General features: G+C 34.7%; 1 protein-coding gene across 1 annotated transcript; it reads left to right on the forward strand.

Annotated features, from left to right (window-relative positions):
- Window positions 1–10: 10 nt before the first annotated feature.
- LOC128993516 (aminoacyl tRNA synthase complex-interacting multifunctional protein 1-like) lies at window positions 11–13506 on the forward strand. The gene is made up of 4 exons (XM_054417473.1): window positions 11–252; window positions 4993–5234; window positions 9246–9431; window positions 13171–13506. The coding sequence occupies exons 1-4, from the start codon at window positions 231–233 to the stop codon at window positions 13453–13455; spliced, it is 735 nt and encodes a 244-aa protein (XP_054273448.1). The 5' UTR covers window positions 11–230; the 3' UTR covers window positions 13456–13506.
- The last annotated feature ends 6567 nt before the right edge of the window (window positions 13507–20073 follow it).

Genomic DNA, 20073 nt, shown 5'->3' on the forward strand with positions numbered 1-20073 from the left:
AGGCTTGATCACTCTTTAAATATGTAATTCATACTGAGTAAAAACAAAAATTCAGTTTCAAAACAGATATGTGAATACTAACTGTTTTTACAATGAAAAAAGTTTATAATTTTTGATAACCAAATGTTTAGAAGTAACAAATAAATACAGTGTGCTTTTTTATCCTGTTTAGTTTCATAGAGAATGACTTAGTGGCTCTTTGAGTTTAAAAATACCCAAGTGCATATAAAATGGCTAGCGCATTACCACAAGGTAAGTTTACAGCTATAATACAATATTCCTTTATATTGTACATGCAATCATCTAGTGTATAAATTAAAATTAATGCCTTGAAGCCATAAAACATGTCAACTAGGACTGATTTTGATGTACATATCCAATTTGATCTGTTTATATTATTCTGTTGTCCAGTATTATAGTGAGAAATTTGAAACTATCGTTGATTTTGAATAATGGAGTAGACATATCATCTATATAGGTATAGAGTTATTACAAATGATGTTCCTGAGTGAAAATTTAAAAACGTACGTTTTCAGGAAAAGCACTTTTAAAATTTTTTGTTCCATTTTTTGAAACTTTTTTTATTTTTTATATTTCATTGACATTATTTGAAGTTTCATAAAATGTCCATGGTAACGCAATATCTTTGGTGATTTTTTATTAATAGAGCATCTTTGATGGAAAAACACGAAATTTTGTCACGACCATCACGGACGTAAAACTGAATAATAAAAATACTTAATATTATTTTTATAACTATGTTTTGCTATAAATTAATTTACTTGTATGGCCTTTATACAATAAACAGCTCACTAAGCTTTTGGTATATTTGGTCTTTCTAGAAAAAAAATTTAAAAAATGAAAAAATGAAAAAAGCCAATAAAATCTTTTAAGTTTGTATAAACCCGAAAAAACTTACCTGAGGCTCGAAAAATCATTATATTTTTATAGAGGTGTGCTTCTTTTGTGTATAAAACATTGAAATATGATGATATTTTAATTTTTGAAATTTTATGATAGAAATCATCAACGTGATGGTCAGGGACAAGCGGTACGGTCGTGAATTGTCTGAAATAATCTAAATCTTTCTAAACAATCCTTCAATTATACTGTTAGTTATAATAAAAATATGTGATTCAATTGAACTAAACTGTTAAATTTACAACGATATTTAAGTTATTGTCACGACCAAACACAGTATAATCCATAAGGCTGGATTGGTCGTGAAAAAACCTGCGATGGTCGTGAAACTTTGGTCGTGACATTACGTGTTATTTGGCTCTGTTCTGGCAGTAGCCCTGCACCTCATGTTCGAGGATACAAAGTGGACTTCTAGGTTAATGTAGCAATTGAAATATCATATCAACAAAAATTAACACCACGTCTACTTCATCAAATGACTACGTACGGTCATGGACACTCCAAAATTACAAAAAACACAAACTTACCTTAATTAATCATGTAACTACTTCTTTCAACACAAAACGACCGGCACAACAAACTTGACGTACACCCCGAACTAGTCTCTAAAACGAACTGACGCAATCGACGCCAGGCTTGTCACTGTCGTGCTCCAAAGTTGAAAATTTTTCCCAAATGGTCGTGACGCCAAATCGAGGGACAGACTTATTTTGTCTTGGTAGTCAGTTTGCAATGACATTAAAATTATAATATGCTCCTTTTTTGTAAGTTTAATAACTATTGATGACATAAAAATATGGCTTTATATATTTCGGCATGAATAATTAGTCTAAAAACAGCGTGAAAGTTGGGAAATGTACCCTAGGGACACGTCATGGTCGTGAATTTCGAGACTTTAAAAATACGTAAAAAATACCTAGAACCGATTTAAAACCAACTAAATGTGTGTAACATGTTGCCCCCGTCCCAAAAAATATTCAAACACATAATAATAAACTACAAATCCAGTATCTACGAAGTAAAAGACCAGGGCCATGAAAACGTACGTTTTTAAATTTTTAGTCTCCTGATTTTTATTGTAAGTAGCCTATTACTGGGTTAATATGTTTTAAGACTATTATACAGACTGTCCCAAAAGTCCCGGACCGGTTTAATATTTTCTAAACGACAACAGATAAATCAATAAGATTTGGTACATCAACACCACACCTAAAAATTTACTTTTTTAATGAAATATCAATTTTCTGTCACGTCATGGAGACGTCCCACAAGGAGTCAGAAGGAAATCTTAAATAGAAGCATAGGTTGAAATGTACATCAAATTAAAGGTCTTTACTAGCATAATATAATGCCGCAAATTTGAACTCAAACGGACAATTGAGTCAAGAATGACAGTGGTTCAAAGATTCATTTAATTTGCATTGCTATTATACGCTTACTCCTCGGGGGGCACAGCCCTAGGAATCGGAAGAAAATTGTTAACGTAAGCATAGGTCGATATGCACATCAAATTAAAGGTCTTCACTAGTAGATTACAATGCCGTAAATTCAAGCTCAAAAGAAGGCCTGGCCTGAGTAAAAAGTGGCAGTCGTTTAAAGATTCAAAATGGCAGATTCAAGATATCTTTGAACGGCTGCCATTTTTTACTCAAATATCCGTTTGAGTTCAAATTTGTGGCATTATATTCTGCTAGTAAAGACCTTTAAATTGATGTACATGTCAACCTATGCTTCTATTTAAGATTTCCTTCTGACTCCTTGCGGGACGTCCCCATGATATGACAGAAAATTAATAGTTCCTTAAAAAAGTAGATTTTTAGGTGTGGTGTTGATGTGCAAAATCTTTTTGATTTATCTGTTGTCGTTTAGAAAATATCAAAACGGTCCGGGACTTTTGGGACAGTCTGTATATTAATATGTTGGTACGATGAGGTAGGAAAACTCATCAAGTTTCATTTACATTGATTTGGGTGCATATCAGCTGTTGTCAACTGCCAAGTGAATTGTTGTGAGTGTTGTGTAATGGCTGAGTTCTAAGACAGGAAAGCTTTTTTTGTGTTGATCACGTCAGCCAATCTGTTATTAGTGCACAACGACACTTTAGAAGATATAACCACTCTAACCAAGTGTAAGAGTAACCACTCTACTCGCAATTGGTACTTGAATTTTAAGAGAAATGGCTGCATTTGGATGCTAGAGGGCTGAACTTAAAATGTGCTGTCTCAGATATGGATCGGGCATAGTAAACTGAATAATGACACACTCCTGAACTAACCTCCAAAATCTCCGGGCATCACCCCCTGTGAGTTTTCTTGTGGGGATAGATCAAAGATAAGGTGTAACAACAACATTACCAATATAAGGTACCAACATTAACAGAGCATACCTGAGGTTCAGAAACAGAGATTACCAAAGCTATTGAAACAATTGATCAAGACACTCTCATCAAAGTATGGCAAGATCTTGACTACAGGATTAACAAGTAAAAAATTAAAAACTTAAGTTTTTAAGAAAAGCACTTTATAAATTTTTTCCCCTTTTTTTCAAAACTTTTATTTTATTTATTTCATTGACATTTGAAGATTTTCCCTTTTAGGGAGTGGTTAACTGCTATGAAATGTCCATGGTAACACAATATCATTGGTGGTTTTTATTAATAGAGCATCTTTAATGAAAAAAACAAATTTCTGTCATGACCATTATTTTTATAAATATGTTTTGCTGTAAATACATTTAGTTTTAGTGCCATTTTGCAATAAACAGCTCACTAAGCTTTTTGTATATTTGGCCTTTCTATAAAAATCAAAAAACAAAAAATATTGAAAAAAAACAAAAAAAATCTCTTTAAGTGTTAAAGAGAACACAGAGTCTTTAAGTGTGTAATTCTGAACAAACGTTCTCGATATATGAAAAACCTTTATGATTTTAAAGAGGCGTCCTTCTTGTGTGTATAAAACATTGGAATTTGATGATAAATCAATTTTTGAAATTGTTATGAACCAAATCATGAACGTTATGGTCAGGAATAAGTGTAAAGTCTGGAATTGGTGATTAACGAGAATCCCTATTTTGTCTATTTAGTTTTTTGCTCCACAACTATTATTCTTATAATTTTCCACAAGACTTGATAAAATATAATTTAATTTTAAAACGTAACAGTTTTATATATAACTCTATACAATATAAGCATTACCTTATATAAGGCAATAAAAATACATGTCAATGTAAACATAGTTCTAAATATAAATGTTGTTTACATGATTCAATTAATTGTACTGTTATAAGAAAAATTTGTGTTGAAATTAAACAAAACTGTGCAATTTACAATGATATTAACATTTTTTTAAAGACCATAACACAGTACATTCGATAAGGCTATTTTGGTTGTGAAAAACCCCGTGATGGTCGTGATACCACGGTCGTGAAATCACATACTATTTGGCTCTTTCCTGGTGGCAGCCCTACATCTCATATTTGAGGAGGCAAAGTGGATTTCTCTAACATCTGTCGTATCACAAGGGGCTTCCATATAAAATATTTATAGTTCTATGTATCTGTGACGAAACTTTTTTGTAAGTTTTAACCATTTCATTTTTTATAGCAAATAAAACTATTTTATGTACGGTACACTTGAAATCATGAACATCATTTGTAATAACCCTGTATATTATTGATATACAGATAAAGCTGGTCCACATTATTATGTTGGTGAGGCCCTCACCAGTTTTTAACTAAAAATAAACACCATCAGCAATCTGTTTATTTACTTTCTCCCATAAGCTTGTCAACAACCTTTATGGGTAAGCGTTCCGAGTAAAGAGATAAATTAATTAGTTTTCTATGCTTATTGCTGGGGGCCCTTGACCATTGGCCCTCTAATGGTTTGTGTTAAATTAATTCCCTAATGTATGTACATGATTAAGAGTTTCTGGTTTAAGTGGTTGTCTATTGTATTGCCAATTCCAAGAAATGTTTTTCTTCAATTTCTTGAATTTTAACATTACATCTCAAATGGTATTAGAAGAAACAAACAAAACATTATTATAAAATTAAATAATACAATTTTTTCAGTCGGGGGTGAAATTTATTTTCCTCATCACTACAATCTTTTACCGACGGAACTTCATGATACTTTTAAGGAGTTAGATGGTGCACACAAGCTCGGAAAACGCCCTCCTGTGGACTTCAGTATTCTCGACATCAGAGTTGGTCGAATACTCAGGGTAACCAAGAATCCCGCCAGTGTAAAGGCACTCAAGAAATCTTACGTCTGTAGAGTTGAAATCGGATGGGAGCGGGCTCCACGAGTGATTGTAAGTTAAGGTTTTCTAATTCATTCAACTTATAAATGAAAACTTCTGTTTCCCAGTCTCAAGAACAATTTATTAAATATCTAGCTTTACCAATTGTTGCCAGAGGTTCTTGAATTATGTTGATATATATGATCCCAATATACATTTTCCCACACGTATCAGGCAGCAAAGTGTTCTAGTTATTAATCATCAATCATTGAGATGGGACACACCCTACTCGCGTATTTTTCCACAAAATATGAGTGTAGAATGGAGTATGATGCATTGTGTAGCTTTCTTACTTACTAAGACCAGCTGTTTTATTATACTACGTTTACAAAATTTAGGCGGTTTTAGGGGAAACAATCTATCCACCAAAACATTCATACAAACTATTCACCTCATGAATCTTCTACATCACGAGTTTCATTTGATAAAGTTGCTGCTACGAGCCGCCGCAACACTAACACTAATAATTAATTCTCACAAGAACAATCTGATGATACCCCTAATACGTCTGTGTTACAAAACTTGTAACAAATAATCCTAGATGTGGTGAAATTGTTCATTCCTACTCTCAAAAAGAATTGTAAACATCAGATATGGGGTTGCAGAACCACAAATCCAAATGGAAACCGTTTGTTATGACTGACAAATAACTCAAACGTACTGATTGATGCGCCACAAGAATCAACACATTTTCTATGGCAACCTAATTAACGGCCAGATATACTTGGTTTGGTTCTACACAAAAACTTTACAGCTCCAATGTTTAACCCGAGCTGGACTCTGACCATTCTCCCGGCATAGTGTTTTCATTCTATAAAAGATTTTTTTGAAATGCCTTTTATTAATTTAGTAGAGCAAGCAAATTTACCAAAATTACTGTTTGATTTAGTTGGTTATGGGGTTCAATACCAATTGCCTTGAATTTTTCTTAATAATGATTATTTGGTTGTAATATTAAAATATGTATTGCAACATGTCTCCTTGTGTGTAGTTAGCTATATTGTATTCATTAACTGACTATGCTAATTTTAGCAGTACAGCATTATGACATTGTCAATAATTTGTATAAATTCACAAGACAATTAACACATTTCATTTCATAGTAACCTTCTTCACGCAACCTCAATTCAGTTGGCCACATCAACGACTAATTAATGGAAAAATAAATTGGGAAAATTTCAGTTCAGAAAGTTAGGTGACTTTGGCAGCAGTACAGTCTACCACTTTTTAAAAGGTATCTCAACGAACTGGGAAGAAGAGTGAAAACAGAACTCGAGGAATTTATAATAGACATCTATAAGAAGTATGTTTCTGATATTTACATCAGAGTGACCCAAATATGTGGAAAGCAACTAAACGCCTTTTAAATACTCCTTTGGTTATTCCTACGTTAAAAAAAGACAACCTAACCTGTGAGACTGATTCACAGAAGTGTGAACTGTTGGCAGATTTTTTGATAATATGGTAAATGAGACTTAAAATGAACAATTTTTATCTGCTAAGCTACCAATAAAGTTTACAAGCCAATCTGAATTTAAGGCAGTAATTAAAAAACGTCCACTCCGTAAATCACCTGGCCATGACCTTATTCCTAATATTGATCAAAATCAAAACCAACAAAGGCTTTTCATATTTCACATTAATTATTAATGCATCTTTGTCTAAATCTTACTTCCCTTCTATTTGGAAGTATGCAGAAATATCAGTTATTCATAAACCCAATGAACCAAAGTCTTCTCCATCAAGTTACCGTCCAATCAGCTTACTGTCTACACGTTCTAATTTTTTTGAAAAAAATCATCCTCAAATGAATTGCCTGTTACATAGATGCTGCAAATATAATTCCTGCTCATCAATTTAGATTTCGGCCGAAACATTCGCCTATACACATCAAATCTTACGTAGGTGTATATGAAACGGTACCGAAGTCAAAGGGTTTAAGAGGAAACAGCACACAGTAGCGGCATTTATTGTCATATCTCAGGCATTCGATAAGGTATGGCATGACGGTCTTGTTTTTAAATTGATTCATTTTGGATTTCCAAAGTATTTAACCGATATTGTAAAATCGTTTCTTTGTCAGAGGACCTTGTCTGTTAAAATATGTTCTTCTAAATTATCTATTCGACGAGTCAATGCAGGTGTTCCACAAGGACCAATGTTGGGCCCTGTTTTATTCAATCTGTACATGGCAGACATTCCTCTTCCAGAAGAGAAGACGCCTCATTAGCTCTGTACGCCAACGACACTGGTGTGCCAACAATCCGATATCCACGAGGCCACGCCCACATATTCCCTGTAATATTCTGTGGACGTTCTCATTGATTGGTTCTACAAGTGAAAATGTTCACCTAAATTCAATTAAAATGTGAGACCAAAATATTTTCCTTGAAAAAAAAACATACATTGCTACATGAAATTTAAATACAGTATACGATAACTTTCTACCGTGGAACCCTGATGACGAGGCCATAAAATATCTTGGAATATGGCTGGGCAAAAACTTAATTGGAACTACCACGTTAATAAATATCTGTCCCTAGGTTATGCACGCCTTGCAAAGCTTTTCCCTTTGATCAATAGGAAATCTACTCTGAAGCCAGCTTGTACAGTTCTCATCTACAAATCAATAATTCGGCCTTTGATTACATATGCATCTCCTATCTGGGGTGGGGATTAGCTATATCAAAAAATAAACTCTTCAAAATTCAAGTGATCCAAAACAAATGTCTAAGAATGTCTCATTAGTCAAGAGCATTTATTTAAAACCCAATAATCAGGAACGGGTCGCCGGAATTTTATCCCCCTGGAATTTTACCCCCTGGGCAAAGCTGACGTCACTATGACGTAGTAACTTGAGTGGCCAAAAGTTTGTTCGCGGCCGGAATTTTACCCCCGCGGATTTGGAAGTCTAATGAAAATAGTCAGAGCGTGATTAATTAGATTAGCGATAAAACCCGGAATTTTACCCCCTGTCCATATAACTAGCGTGTAGGCAACTGAAGATGTACGGGCCGGATTTTTACCCCCGGAATTTTACCCCCCGGAATTTTACCCCCTGGCTGATTTTAGAAATTGAATGATTGATTTTCTTATTTCTGTTTTTAATTAATTGTAAACATTTCATTATTTAGTAGCCTATCTTTATTTATTTACTTTCTAATCTCAACTAAGTAAACAGAATTCGCTGTTTTATTTTGATCATATTAACCAACAGTTGGCTTCAAAGATCAAATCCTGACACTCGAATCTCAAAATTAATATTAAAACCCTGTTCAATTAGTTAATGTTACATATAAATTAAGATAGGCTACTTAATAATAAAATGTTTACCATTAAATTAAAACTGAATAACGATAATTAATCATTCTCACTAATTTATATCTGGTCAGGGGGTAAAATTCCGGGGGGTAAAATTCCGGGGGGTAAAATTCCGGGGGTAAAATTCTGAGGGTAAAATTCTGGGGGGTAAAAATCCGGGCCGTACATTCTAGGTTTTTATAATTTGATGTGTTCTGATTAAACTCACAACCGTGAAAATATATGTTTAATTCCACGTTTAATCCATCGAGCTGATGTCGCGAAACTCAAAAGTTCGCGGCCGGAATTTTACCCCCTGGTTTGTGACGTCACGTTTGCCCAGGGGGTAAAATTCCAGTGGGATAAAAATCCGCTACCCCTCAGGAACAGCTGTATCCAGTTTTTTAACTATCAAAAAACTATTGGATTTACTCAGGATCGATCCGGCAACCTCTTGATTGATAGGCGAGAACTATAACCACTCAGTTACCCAGCCAGTTACATATAAGTTTATATTTATCACTTATGCCAACCTAGTAAATAAATAGTAGTATAGTGTTTTATTTAAGAGATGTTAATATAAACATTTACCCTGATGATACTAAACACGTGGCAAAATGTATATCCGTCTCATATCAACATATATTTCAAGAACCTGACAAACATAAGGTAAAGATCCATACTTATTATTTTCATGTTGGAAGCCATGTTTCGTGTCTACAGGTGGTTGAGCTGGCTAAGTACTACACTAGAGACCAGCTGAAGCTTGCCAAATGCGTCGTGCTGTGTAATATTACTCCTGTCAGCATCTTCGGACAGAGGTCCTGGGGATGGATTCTGGCTGCGGAGACTCCCGACAAGGATCTAGAACTGCTCCGTCCTCCTCCTGAAACTGATATGACAGAACAGGTTAAACATGAACATTTGATTTATTTCATTACATAATCCTCAAACATTAATCTCAACCTTCCGGTTTGCTCTAACAAAACTACACCAATAGAGGATACCTAATTTGGTTTAGCTTAGTTTGTTGTTGGTTTGTAATCACTGTGTGGTGTGTGCTTATATTATTTGCTTTAGAAAATTAAAAAAAAAAAATAGGTAGAGCTGCGGTTTTTTTGTGCGAAACACAGAGTGTGGAGTCCACTCTTCTCTTGCTTTGGGTAATTTAATAGTCACTTTTAATTATTTTCCTAGAGGTGGAGTGGGCCGCCATTGGGATTGCTTCTCACTCCGCCCTTCAAGTCCTGGGCCTAGAAAAACCTGGCTTTTTTACTGTATTTTCCTAGGCGGTAGTGGAGCGTGGATCGTGAAGGGTGAAGTGTGGATGAGAAGTGTGATCATATGCTCAGTTCAGTGGCGGCCCACTCTGCTTCTAGGAAAACAGTACCAAATTAATTACCTAAGACCAGCCGCTCTCCGTTTTTGCACCTAGGAACATCCATCCAGCTTAACAAACTACTAGATTATCTCTATAGTGTCTACTTAGACAATTATTATTGAAACTATAAAACCAGTACATGGTCTATTTATTTATATGAACACTTTTACTTCCTACAGTATAAAATTCAATGAAGGTTAAACAGCAAAATATCAAGTATAGCAAAAACTTAATAAAAAAAAACAAAAAAAAAAAACAAAGGTATACATTAGTGTTATGGTAAGTCATGTTACAAAAAACTAAAGCAGATTATACAACTTCAATAATAGAGGACTCTAAAAGGCCTCATTCATTATAAGTTCTCTTATGAGTACCTGGAATTGGCTACTACTAGTCCACTTAGATGGGATCTACTTCAGTATCCAAGTAGTGGTTAAACCAATTCAAACATACTTTACCATAATTAGCTCTGTGTTTTATAGACTAGTAAAAATAGCTTAAAATTTACCTATACCTAGAAGTAATTGTAATATAATTTCTGTCAATGGATTCTTATGTAAAAATGGCTGAAAAAAACGATGGTGAAAAGTCTACCACTCTACGGAGGTGCGTTGGCCTTGTATGAAAGGTTTTTCAAAATGGCTACCGGAAATATTTATGCTTTTAGCCAATAAGTCCTAAATTATTATAGGTAGCTTAAATAAGTAAATGAGTAAATTTTAAAGAATTAAATTGCGCAACTTTTGGTATATAACAAGTTAAATTAAGGTAAGTACTTACATTTTTACAAGAAAATAATGTTTTCAAACAATTTTAATAATTTATTGTAATTCAGGGAACTTTTGAGTTATGGGCTTCAAGTTGGCAACAATGTTTGTTTTGTTCCAGCTGAGAGTTCTAATTGTTGTTGTTATTATTTCAACATGTTTCTAGTTTACTTTCATGAGTTTCTTGTTAGTCCCCCTAAGTATGACCATTGTAAAATAGAGAAATAAATATCGAAAACCTGTTTTATTTGTGAACAAATTATACACGACGGTTGTGAGGTGTCATATCTCACTGAAAAATGAATTGAAGCAATACACCGACCTGTAAGGCAAGGTAAATAACTGAATTTCATGTAATTGTTGGTCAAAAAGTTCATAAAAAATGTAGGGCGCAGTTTATTAATTTAATATCTCCATTCAGAAAGCAGGATGATGAAACCAGTTGTTCCCGTTCGACACGTTTTAGTGAAACCTATTTTGATTTCAAAAGTAATTGTTTTTGTGCACAGCTGATGTAAGCCTAACATATAAATAGAGGAAAAAACTAATAAATGATTTGAAGCTCGGACGCTAAACTTAGGAACATTAGTGCTATAAAAGTGAAACGAACGTAATGATGAATGGGCTGACAAAGTCAAAATATAACTTTTATGTATACGATTTGCCTGCTATGAAAGCATGTTATCACAAACAATGTTTACAGTATTATACTTTCGAAATGGAAAATCTATACCAAAACAGTAGGAACAATAGGAATATCTTTAATCTCGTTGCGAATTAATGTGGCTGCTGCTGAAATCATATTTATTTGTTCTTTTTCAGTCTCATCTTTAGTTTTTGATTTATGATACTCCTGCAACACATAAGAAGCCGTACTTTTAAAATTAACAATGTCCTTATAGTTCCAACTGTGTCAATAAAGATTTAATTCTCAAAATGGTATATGAGTTCTGTTTCATAAACTTATCTGAATAAGGTTCATACTCACAGGTTGCAGGTATAAATTCTTTCAATTTATGTCACTGATGGTTAATTGTTCTTCATCGTTTTCTCTCATGTACATTGCGACTTTTAAAATGTTTCGTGGCGTACTTCATCTCCTGGGCGACCGGGCAGAGCTTTAGGAACGTCACTAAGTTGTTGTGGTACAGATTTTCCATTTCGAAAGTTTACTATTATTGTTTTTGATAACATGCTTTCATAGCAGGCAAATCGACCACGTTTAGAAACCGTATTTTGACTTTGTCAGCTCATTCATCATTACGTTCGTTGCACTTTTATAGCACTGATGTTCTTAAGTTTAGCGTCCGAGCTTCAAATCATTTATTAGTTTTTTCCTCTATTTATATGTTAGGCTTACATCAGCTGTGCACAAAAACAATTACTTTTGAAATCAAAATAGGTTTCACTAAAACGTGTCGAACGGGAACAACTGGTTTCATCCTCCTGCTTTCTGATTTGAGACATTAAATTAATAAACTGCGCCCTACATTTTTTATGAATTTTTTGACCAACAATTACTAGGAGAGATGTGAGAGAGAGGAGTACAAGACAGGATGGCCTGCTGCACTTGCCTCGCGTCCAGTTGGAACATGGTAAAAGGGGCTTTCTTTTTTTGCTCCTCAAAAATACGACCAACTGCCAGAAAATGTAAAAAAAAAAACTTAGTTATAAGCCTTTCCGACTGAACTCCAAAAAATGCCTTTTGTAAATATAAGTTAAGGTAGCCTATTGTTAGTTAATAAGTCAATTATTGTTATTATAATATTTCTTTTGTATTGACTTGAGTAGTTTTGAAAAACAGTATTGTTACTGTAGACCGCTTGAAATAGAAGACGTTTTATTATTATTATTATTAAAATTACATGGAATTAATTTATTTTCCTTGCTTTACATGTCGGTGTATTGCTTCAATTCATTTTTCAGTGAGATATGACACCTCACAACCGTCGTGTATAATTTGTTCACAAATAAAACAGGTTTTCGATATTTATTTCTCTATTTTACAATGGTCATACTTAGGGGGACTAACAAGAAACTCATGAAAGTAAACTAGAAACATGTTGAAATAATAACAACAACAATTAGAACTCTCAGCTGGAACAAAACAAACATTGTTGCCAACTTGAAGCCCATAACTCAAAATTTCCCTGAATTACAATCAATTATTAAAATTGTTTGACAACATTATTTTCTTGTAAAATTGTAAGTACTTACCTTAACTTAACTTACTATACACCAAAAGTTGCGCAATTTAATTCTTCAAAATTTACTCATTTACTTATTTAAGCTACCTGTAATAATTTAGGACTTATTGGCTAAAAACATAAATATTTCCGGTAGCCATTTTGAAAAACCTTTCATACAAGGCCAACGCACCTCCGTAGAGTGGTAGACTTTTCACCATCGTTTTTTTCAGCCATTTTTACATAAGAATCCATTGACAGAAATTATATTACAATTACTTCTAGGTTAACCAACAATTTTACTAGTCTATTAGGTGACAGTGTGGGGGTTTCCCCCAGTAAAGAATCTCAGAGAGGAGCCAGAGCTGAATGTGAAACAGCTGAAGAAGCTGTTCAAAGACATGCGAGTGAACGCAGAGGGCGTAGCTGAGTGGCAGGGGATGCCAATGTGTGTTGAGGGTGGCACCAACCCCATCAGAGCTGGTCGCTACGCCCGCGATACTCCCATTATCAATGCTCTCAAGAATAGAAGTTGGTCAAAGTACAAGACACCGACATTTGCAGAATATAAAAAACAATTTCGAGAGTATATGCTGTGATATTTACAAACGACTGTCGACTGTGCTATCAAATATATGTTTGAAGTATAATATATATATTTGTCTTTATATCCTTTTTACTCGATAACATCAAATACTTTATAGAGGAAGTGAAAAATATAAAAATCAAAATTTCAAACAAATGAAAAATTGCCTGGAGATACCATGTATTAGTACCTACATACCAATTTTCATCAAAATTGGACTACAGGTGAGGTCTGTAGCTCTGTAGACGGATACACACACATGCACACAGTCATCACTTCGAAAACTTTTTTGGGTTCAGGGGGGCCCAAAACGAAAATACCAACCCAAAACTCAAACTCGAAAATATTGACGAAGGCGAAAACAATTACTTTCCCCATATTATACCATGTATAGGGAGAGAAAGTAAATAGTATATTTCATTACTAGGACCGAAAGTGGCATTTTCCGGCGCGCGCTCAAGTTTTTGTGTGAGGCAAAGCCGAACACAGGAAACACCAATTTCGCGTGCGAGGCGAAGCCGAGTACGTGAGAGCTATTTTCACGTACGAGGTGAAGCCGAGGGCGGGAATAATGGAGCAAGTGCCGGATAATAACTTTCGGTACGAGTTATACTTTTCATCACGACGCAAAAATACACAAACACAGAATAGCAGACCTCATCAGTAATATTACAATAATTATCTATCAAACAATTTGTTTAAACATAAAAATAAAATAAAATCTTCTAAAAGTAAACCTATGTTCATTTTTGTTCACCTGTGTATGTGCACCTATTGGCAGGCCTGCACCGGAAATTTGGCAACAATCGGCCGTGTTTACATCCGGTTTGGAGCATTCAAAATGGTGCCGCCAATTGGACTGCCGCTCGCCGCTGACTGCCCAGACAGCACGTGAGCTTGGACCAAACTTGGTTTTTACACATTTCTGAATTGGTATGACAAACTTGGAGTTTGGAACCCACTACAAATTTAAAACAGCTTTGGTTAAGTGAACTTGTGTGAATGCGCCAAAACTAAACTTGTTTTATTTACGTATGTAACCTGGTTGGCCAAGTCCACAATTTAAACACCTAACCAGACCCACGACAAGCTTGTTCATGTGAGTCTAAAGTGAGCAGTGCCATATGACAAAAGAATTTTCCCTCCACCCCTATCCAGAACGCTTCTAAAACCTGTTTCTTTGTGCTGAACCACCATTTTTGTTGGATTTAGACTTCCTCACTCTCAGTTGTCAGTTCTCACTAGTTCTGGTGTTGTGAGTTACTCGTTTCGTTACTAGTTGTGAGTTTTGTTTATGGTTTTGATACCAAGACGAAGCAAAGAAGAATTAAGGGATTCCTGTAAAGGTAAGATTTAAACTCCATTGATAAAAAATATACTTGTGTTGGTAAGACTATGATGATATAAGTAAGCTAAGCAAACAATTAATTTAATTGCATCAAGAACCCGTAGAATTTTGTTTATAGCCTAAACCTTTTGTGCTTTAACCTTTGACATACTCAGCGCTTCACTGAATCGACAACGTCACTCACTATACTATACTCTAATAGTCTACTGCTGAACTCAACAGAACAGTGCCAAAATTTGTGTTTAACCATGGTTTAACCTTAACCATTATAGTCAATGCCTTAACCTAGTCTACAGATAAAAACAGGCCAAACCATTAGTTTACGTATAAAAGTAAAATAGTAAGAAATAAAAGTTTGATAACAATTTTAAAAACAAAGGTAAGTTAACACCCTGTGTTTGCAACACCAAAAAATTCCAAATAATCAAATAATTATAATAACAAATAAAAATAATGAAAAATGATTTAAATGATAAATTTTAATAAACCAAATAATTCTAATGCAATTGTATTTTTTATAGATCTTCTGAAGCAGGCGGTGGAGTTGATGGGTTCAGAAAAGAAGTTGAAGGTGAAGTGGAAGATAGTGGGCATTGTATTTATTATATTAATAAATTGTCTGTCTTGAAATGTGAATGTCTTGCTTTCTAAACCTCATATATAACCAATATTTTTTCAAGATCACTCATAAAAAAGGCTTCATTTTATCATAAATCTTTCTTGGTAAAAAATTAATTATAAGAAAAAATGTGGGCTAGCAAATGAATGGTGTGAAACAGCTTATATGTTAAATAGGTATAAATTATATTAATATTACTATAGCCTATTATAATAATAATTATTATTATTATCACTATGATCATGACAGTAATTGAAGTATATAAAACTTCGTACCAAGTTCTGAGTGAGTCTATAGGTGTGAGCTTGTTTGCCCAAGTCTAAAATGTGCTAAAACCAATTCCAATATGAGTCTAGGCCAAGTCCAATATGAGCCTACTAAAAGCGGGCTTGGGTTTCCAAGTCCATAATGAGCCTGTTTAATTTATCAGTGTGAGCTTGTTTGCCCAAGTCTAAAATGTGCTAAAACCAATTCCAATATGAGTCTAAGCCAAGTCCAATATGAGCCTACTAAAATTGGGCTTGGGTCTCCAAGTCCCGAACAAGTCCATAATGAGCCTGCTTAATCCACCAGACCCGTTTTGTATCCATCATTCCAAGCTTAGAGTGGGTTTGTGCCCATGAGTTCACTGTAGGTTTGGGGTTGTGACTTGGGTTGGACTTGGGGAGCCAAACCCATAACAAGTTGAACAACTGCCAACTTCGGTCTCTAAAACAAGTCAAAACCAAGCCTACAGACTTTGGTCCCTGAGTCTAAACCAGGCTTGGGAACTTGGGCCAATGGACTTGGAACAAGTTCCCAGCAAGCCCATTGTGCTGTTGGGGTGTGAAGTGCGCACTGTAATTAGATTTTTAAGTATGGCGAAAACATTATGTGTGACGGAATGGTACGCAAGTGAGTAAGGCTTTTAAAGACGGCCGCACCAACGTTCACGATGAGCAACGCACTGGGCGGTCATCTGCCATGTTACTGATGAATTGGTTAAGTCGAAAAGTGAATGAGAACAGTAGGTTCACCATCTCATCATTATATGAGGAGTTTAATTTACTCATAAATGTTCTCACCATATACTTCACTAATCTGACAATGAATTTCAATGGCTTTCACACCTTTAGAACTTAAAAATCTAATTCCAGCGCGCACTTCACAGTAGGCGGCAGTCTCAATTGGTGGCACCATTGAGATCGTGTGCAGACCATTTAGTGGGGGAGCTACGTATATCAAAACTGCAAATTGTGATAAGAAAACCCCTTTTGGTATGAATGTAGGTTATGGTCCGACAACTAAAATAAGATGGGGAGGCATTGCCCAAAGTTGTTATAATCCAAAATGGCAGCCATTTTTCAAAATGGCTGCCCATATTTTGTGTTTACTTAGTTATTCACTGATAAAAGCTTGAAAATGGCATTAACACTATCGGATATTGGTATAATCTTAATCTGGAGATTCCGGCCTTTAATTTAATACCAAGTTTGTAATATATTACAATTATATCATCTTTATAATATAAGGCTGAAAATGTACTCGTTTTCAGCCAATTCTAAAGGTCATCAAAAAGCTGTTTATTTTAAGGGTTAAGTTTTTCACCTACAACGTTTTATTTACAACGTTTCCTACAATTATTATTATTTTTCACCTTTGCCTACATCCATTTTAAGACATAAGGAAAATACAAATTAAGCGAATTCACTGGAAAGAGAGTTTTATGGTTTTATCTTCTTCCTTGAGATGTTTTTCCATAAAATATAAGAGGATAAAAATGTCAACAAAATTATGACACTTTCAATTATTATTCTCTACCAAGGTTGGCAATGCTAAATAGACAAATATTGCCAAACAGCTGATACTACAGGTCATTGTTGTGTTTAAAACCTGTACAAATGTGGCCGTCACACCGGGCCTAACACGATGCTAGTTCTGGGGGTTTTATTTTTTTCTGATTTGAGTGAATGAAGATTGGATTCTAAAAATGGCAAAGCGGTTACACTTAGTTCCTCAGAGTGACTTGGGTGGATACTAACCAAAAGCTGTTGATCGGACCATTTTTATACTGCGCCAAAAGACAGATAATGATAGATTGCTTTGTCCTAAAAATAATAAAAATGTAAATGCTTGTAGCCCCAGACATGTAACGCTTGTCAAAAACTTTCAGAACTTTGATGATACGAATGGCTTACCCGCCGATATTGATATAAATGTTTTCAATGAAAATCGGTGTAGAATGAAATGAATCAGAAAATCAGAAATAATTTGATTAAAAAAATAGTTTGAGAAGAAACATTTTTCATGACCAAAAATAATCACTAGAAAGTCTTCCACCAATAAAAGGTGCACTACTACAGCAAGTATTGCGTAGTGTGCAACATCACTAAACGATTGAGGTTAGAGTTTGCATAATGAATCTTGGCAGTTTAAATGGTCGGAATTATTAGAAATTTCTGATTCCTGCAAAGAACTCATAAAATGTGTTTGCAGATTCTGTAAAAACAAGTGCAGCTGCAGAACTGCTCGTTTATCTTGCACGTTATTGTGCAAATACAGTGAATGTGAACAATAATACCCCCGCAGCAACAAACCTACATACCAAGTGAATTTCCATTTGTCTGAATTGATTTTCAATTAAATCTATTCAAACAACATTAGGTTTAACGAGTACCTAGGATTGTTGCTACAAGGAAACTAATAAATTTAGTTTTTAGTCAAATATTAATAGCTTGGTATAAGATAAATAAATTTACCATTTTTATTTACATATATCCATATACAAGCAAACTACAACATTTTACAATATTCTCCATAAAAATAACATGAATATTTTAAATTTGCAATTTTGTTCTCTCTGTTACCAATAACCCTACAAAAACACTTTGATATACTAAATTATTTGTTTTTAAGCTCTTCAATAAGGTATAGAGATAAATTGGAAAATTTTATGTTTTGAGGTTTAACAATTAGAAAACCCAATTTTTACCCCATAAAACCCCCTGTAAAACACCGTTCATATGGTCTGATCATGTTGATTCGCGAACCCTTTCAAGTTTATCCTGCTTTACACCTTTAAACCAAATTTCATCAAAATCGGACAAAAATTACTCAAGTTATCGTGTTCACGGACACACACACACACAAATATATACATATATAAAAAATTGAACGAATGACGAATGGTGTTTTTTGCCTCTGGGGACATTAAAATGACAAAGTAAATCGGTCCCGGGCCTAGGTCTTACCATGCCACCTACGGTAATAGCTACTTCCCTATAGGCAAATTAGCTACAAATGGTGTTGGTAGAAATATTCTGCAACTTATAAAATATAGCATGTTTTTTTATTTGGTGATATAAATTTTCTGTAAATAAATTTACGTTTATTACATATTTAACTTATTTACTTACCTTATACCTAAAAACTAAAAAAAATTATCAGAAACACCATTTTGCATGATGTATATCAAAAGAAAATATATAAAACCCAAAATACAGGCAGCCATTTTGAAAAATCGCCGCCATTTTGGATTATAGCAACTTTGGTTGGTGCCTCCCCATCTTATTTGCATTGCCTAACCTTAAACTACATTCCCACCAAATGGCATACTCTTATCACAATTTGCAGTTTTCTTATGGTTTTTCTACTGTAGCTCCCCCACTAATTGAGATATGGATTATAACTCAGTTATTATTATAGCTCAGTGGTGCAGACGGTGCACACTACAGACGGTGTACCTCGTCCGGGGGTACACTAGCCCACCCCCCCCAATGAACACAGTTTCCGTAACACAATTAATTAAGCACGCGCGTGCTGGGGGTATGCCAGACGCCAGACCCAGGGTGGTGATAACTGGTCTATGAGTACGTCAAACCTAACAACCCTTAGCCAGATATGATGGCATATTGGCATATGGTATTTTAGTAAGCTACTCTTATTCTCACTAGGTCTGTCACTAAACTTTTAAAATTATGACAAAAATGTACAGGGGGTCCACCCTTCTTAAGATTATATAAAGATAGCCATCTTTAGTATAGTATTACTAGAGACGGCTATGCCCACGCTCGTGGTTAAGTGTTAAGCATACAATAACATCTCAGACTGAGAAGATTGAAGAGGTCATCAGTTAACTTATATGTGGCATTTTGGACAGAAAGGAAGCCTAGACTAACTAAAGAGTCGCCGGAAATTTATCCCCCTGGAATTTTACCCCCTGAGGACAGAGTTGACGTCGCTATGACGTATTATCTGAGCGCTCTCAAGTTTGTTAACGGGCGGGATTCTACCCCTGTTGATTTGGGAGTCTAATGAAAATATACAGAGCGTGATAAATTAGATAAGCAGTAAAAGCAGGAATTTTACCCACCCCATGATACGCATTAAACACTAAACAGATCATTTACTTGGTCTAAAATCAATGGTCTTACATTCAAGTAAGGTAAATCGTAGATGTTTAAAACATAGGATCTATGATAAAACATAGGAGTATGTTTCATCGATGGTTAAATTTGTCTTAGATTTTGTACGCATTTTTATATAGTAAATATTAGATGAACTGTTTTACGTATTTCTAGGTTGGCTACTCTGTAGGTTCAGTCTTTTATGTTCATCCATTCCATTCTCCATTGGTCCAGAGGTCCATTCATTCATTCATAGCTCCTAGCAGTCCTAGCGTCCTA

This window comes from Macrosteles quadrilineatus, unplaced genomic scaffold, assembly GCF_028750875.1.
Source record: "Macrosteles quadrilineatus isolate MER2022 unplaced genomic scaffold, UCM_ALF_1.0 Scaffold_4__1_contigs__length_99947679, whole genome shotgun sequence".
NCBI lineage: Eukaryota > Metazoa > Arthropoda > Insecta > Hemiptera > Cicadellidae > Macrosteles > Macrosteles quadrilineatus.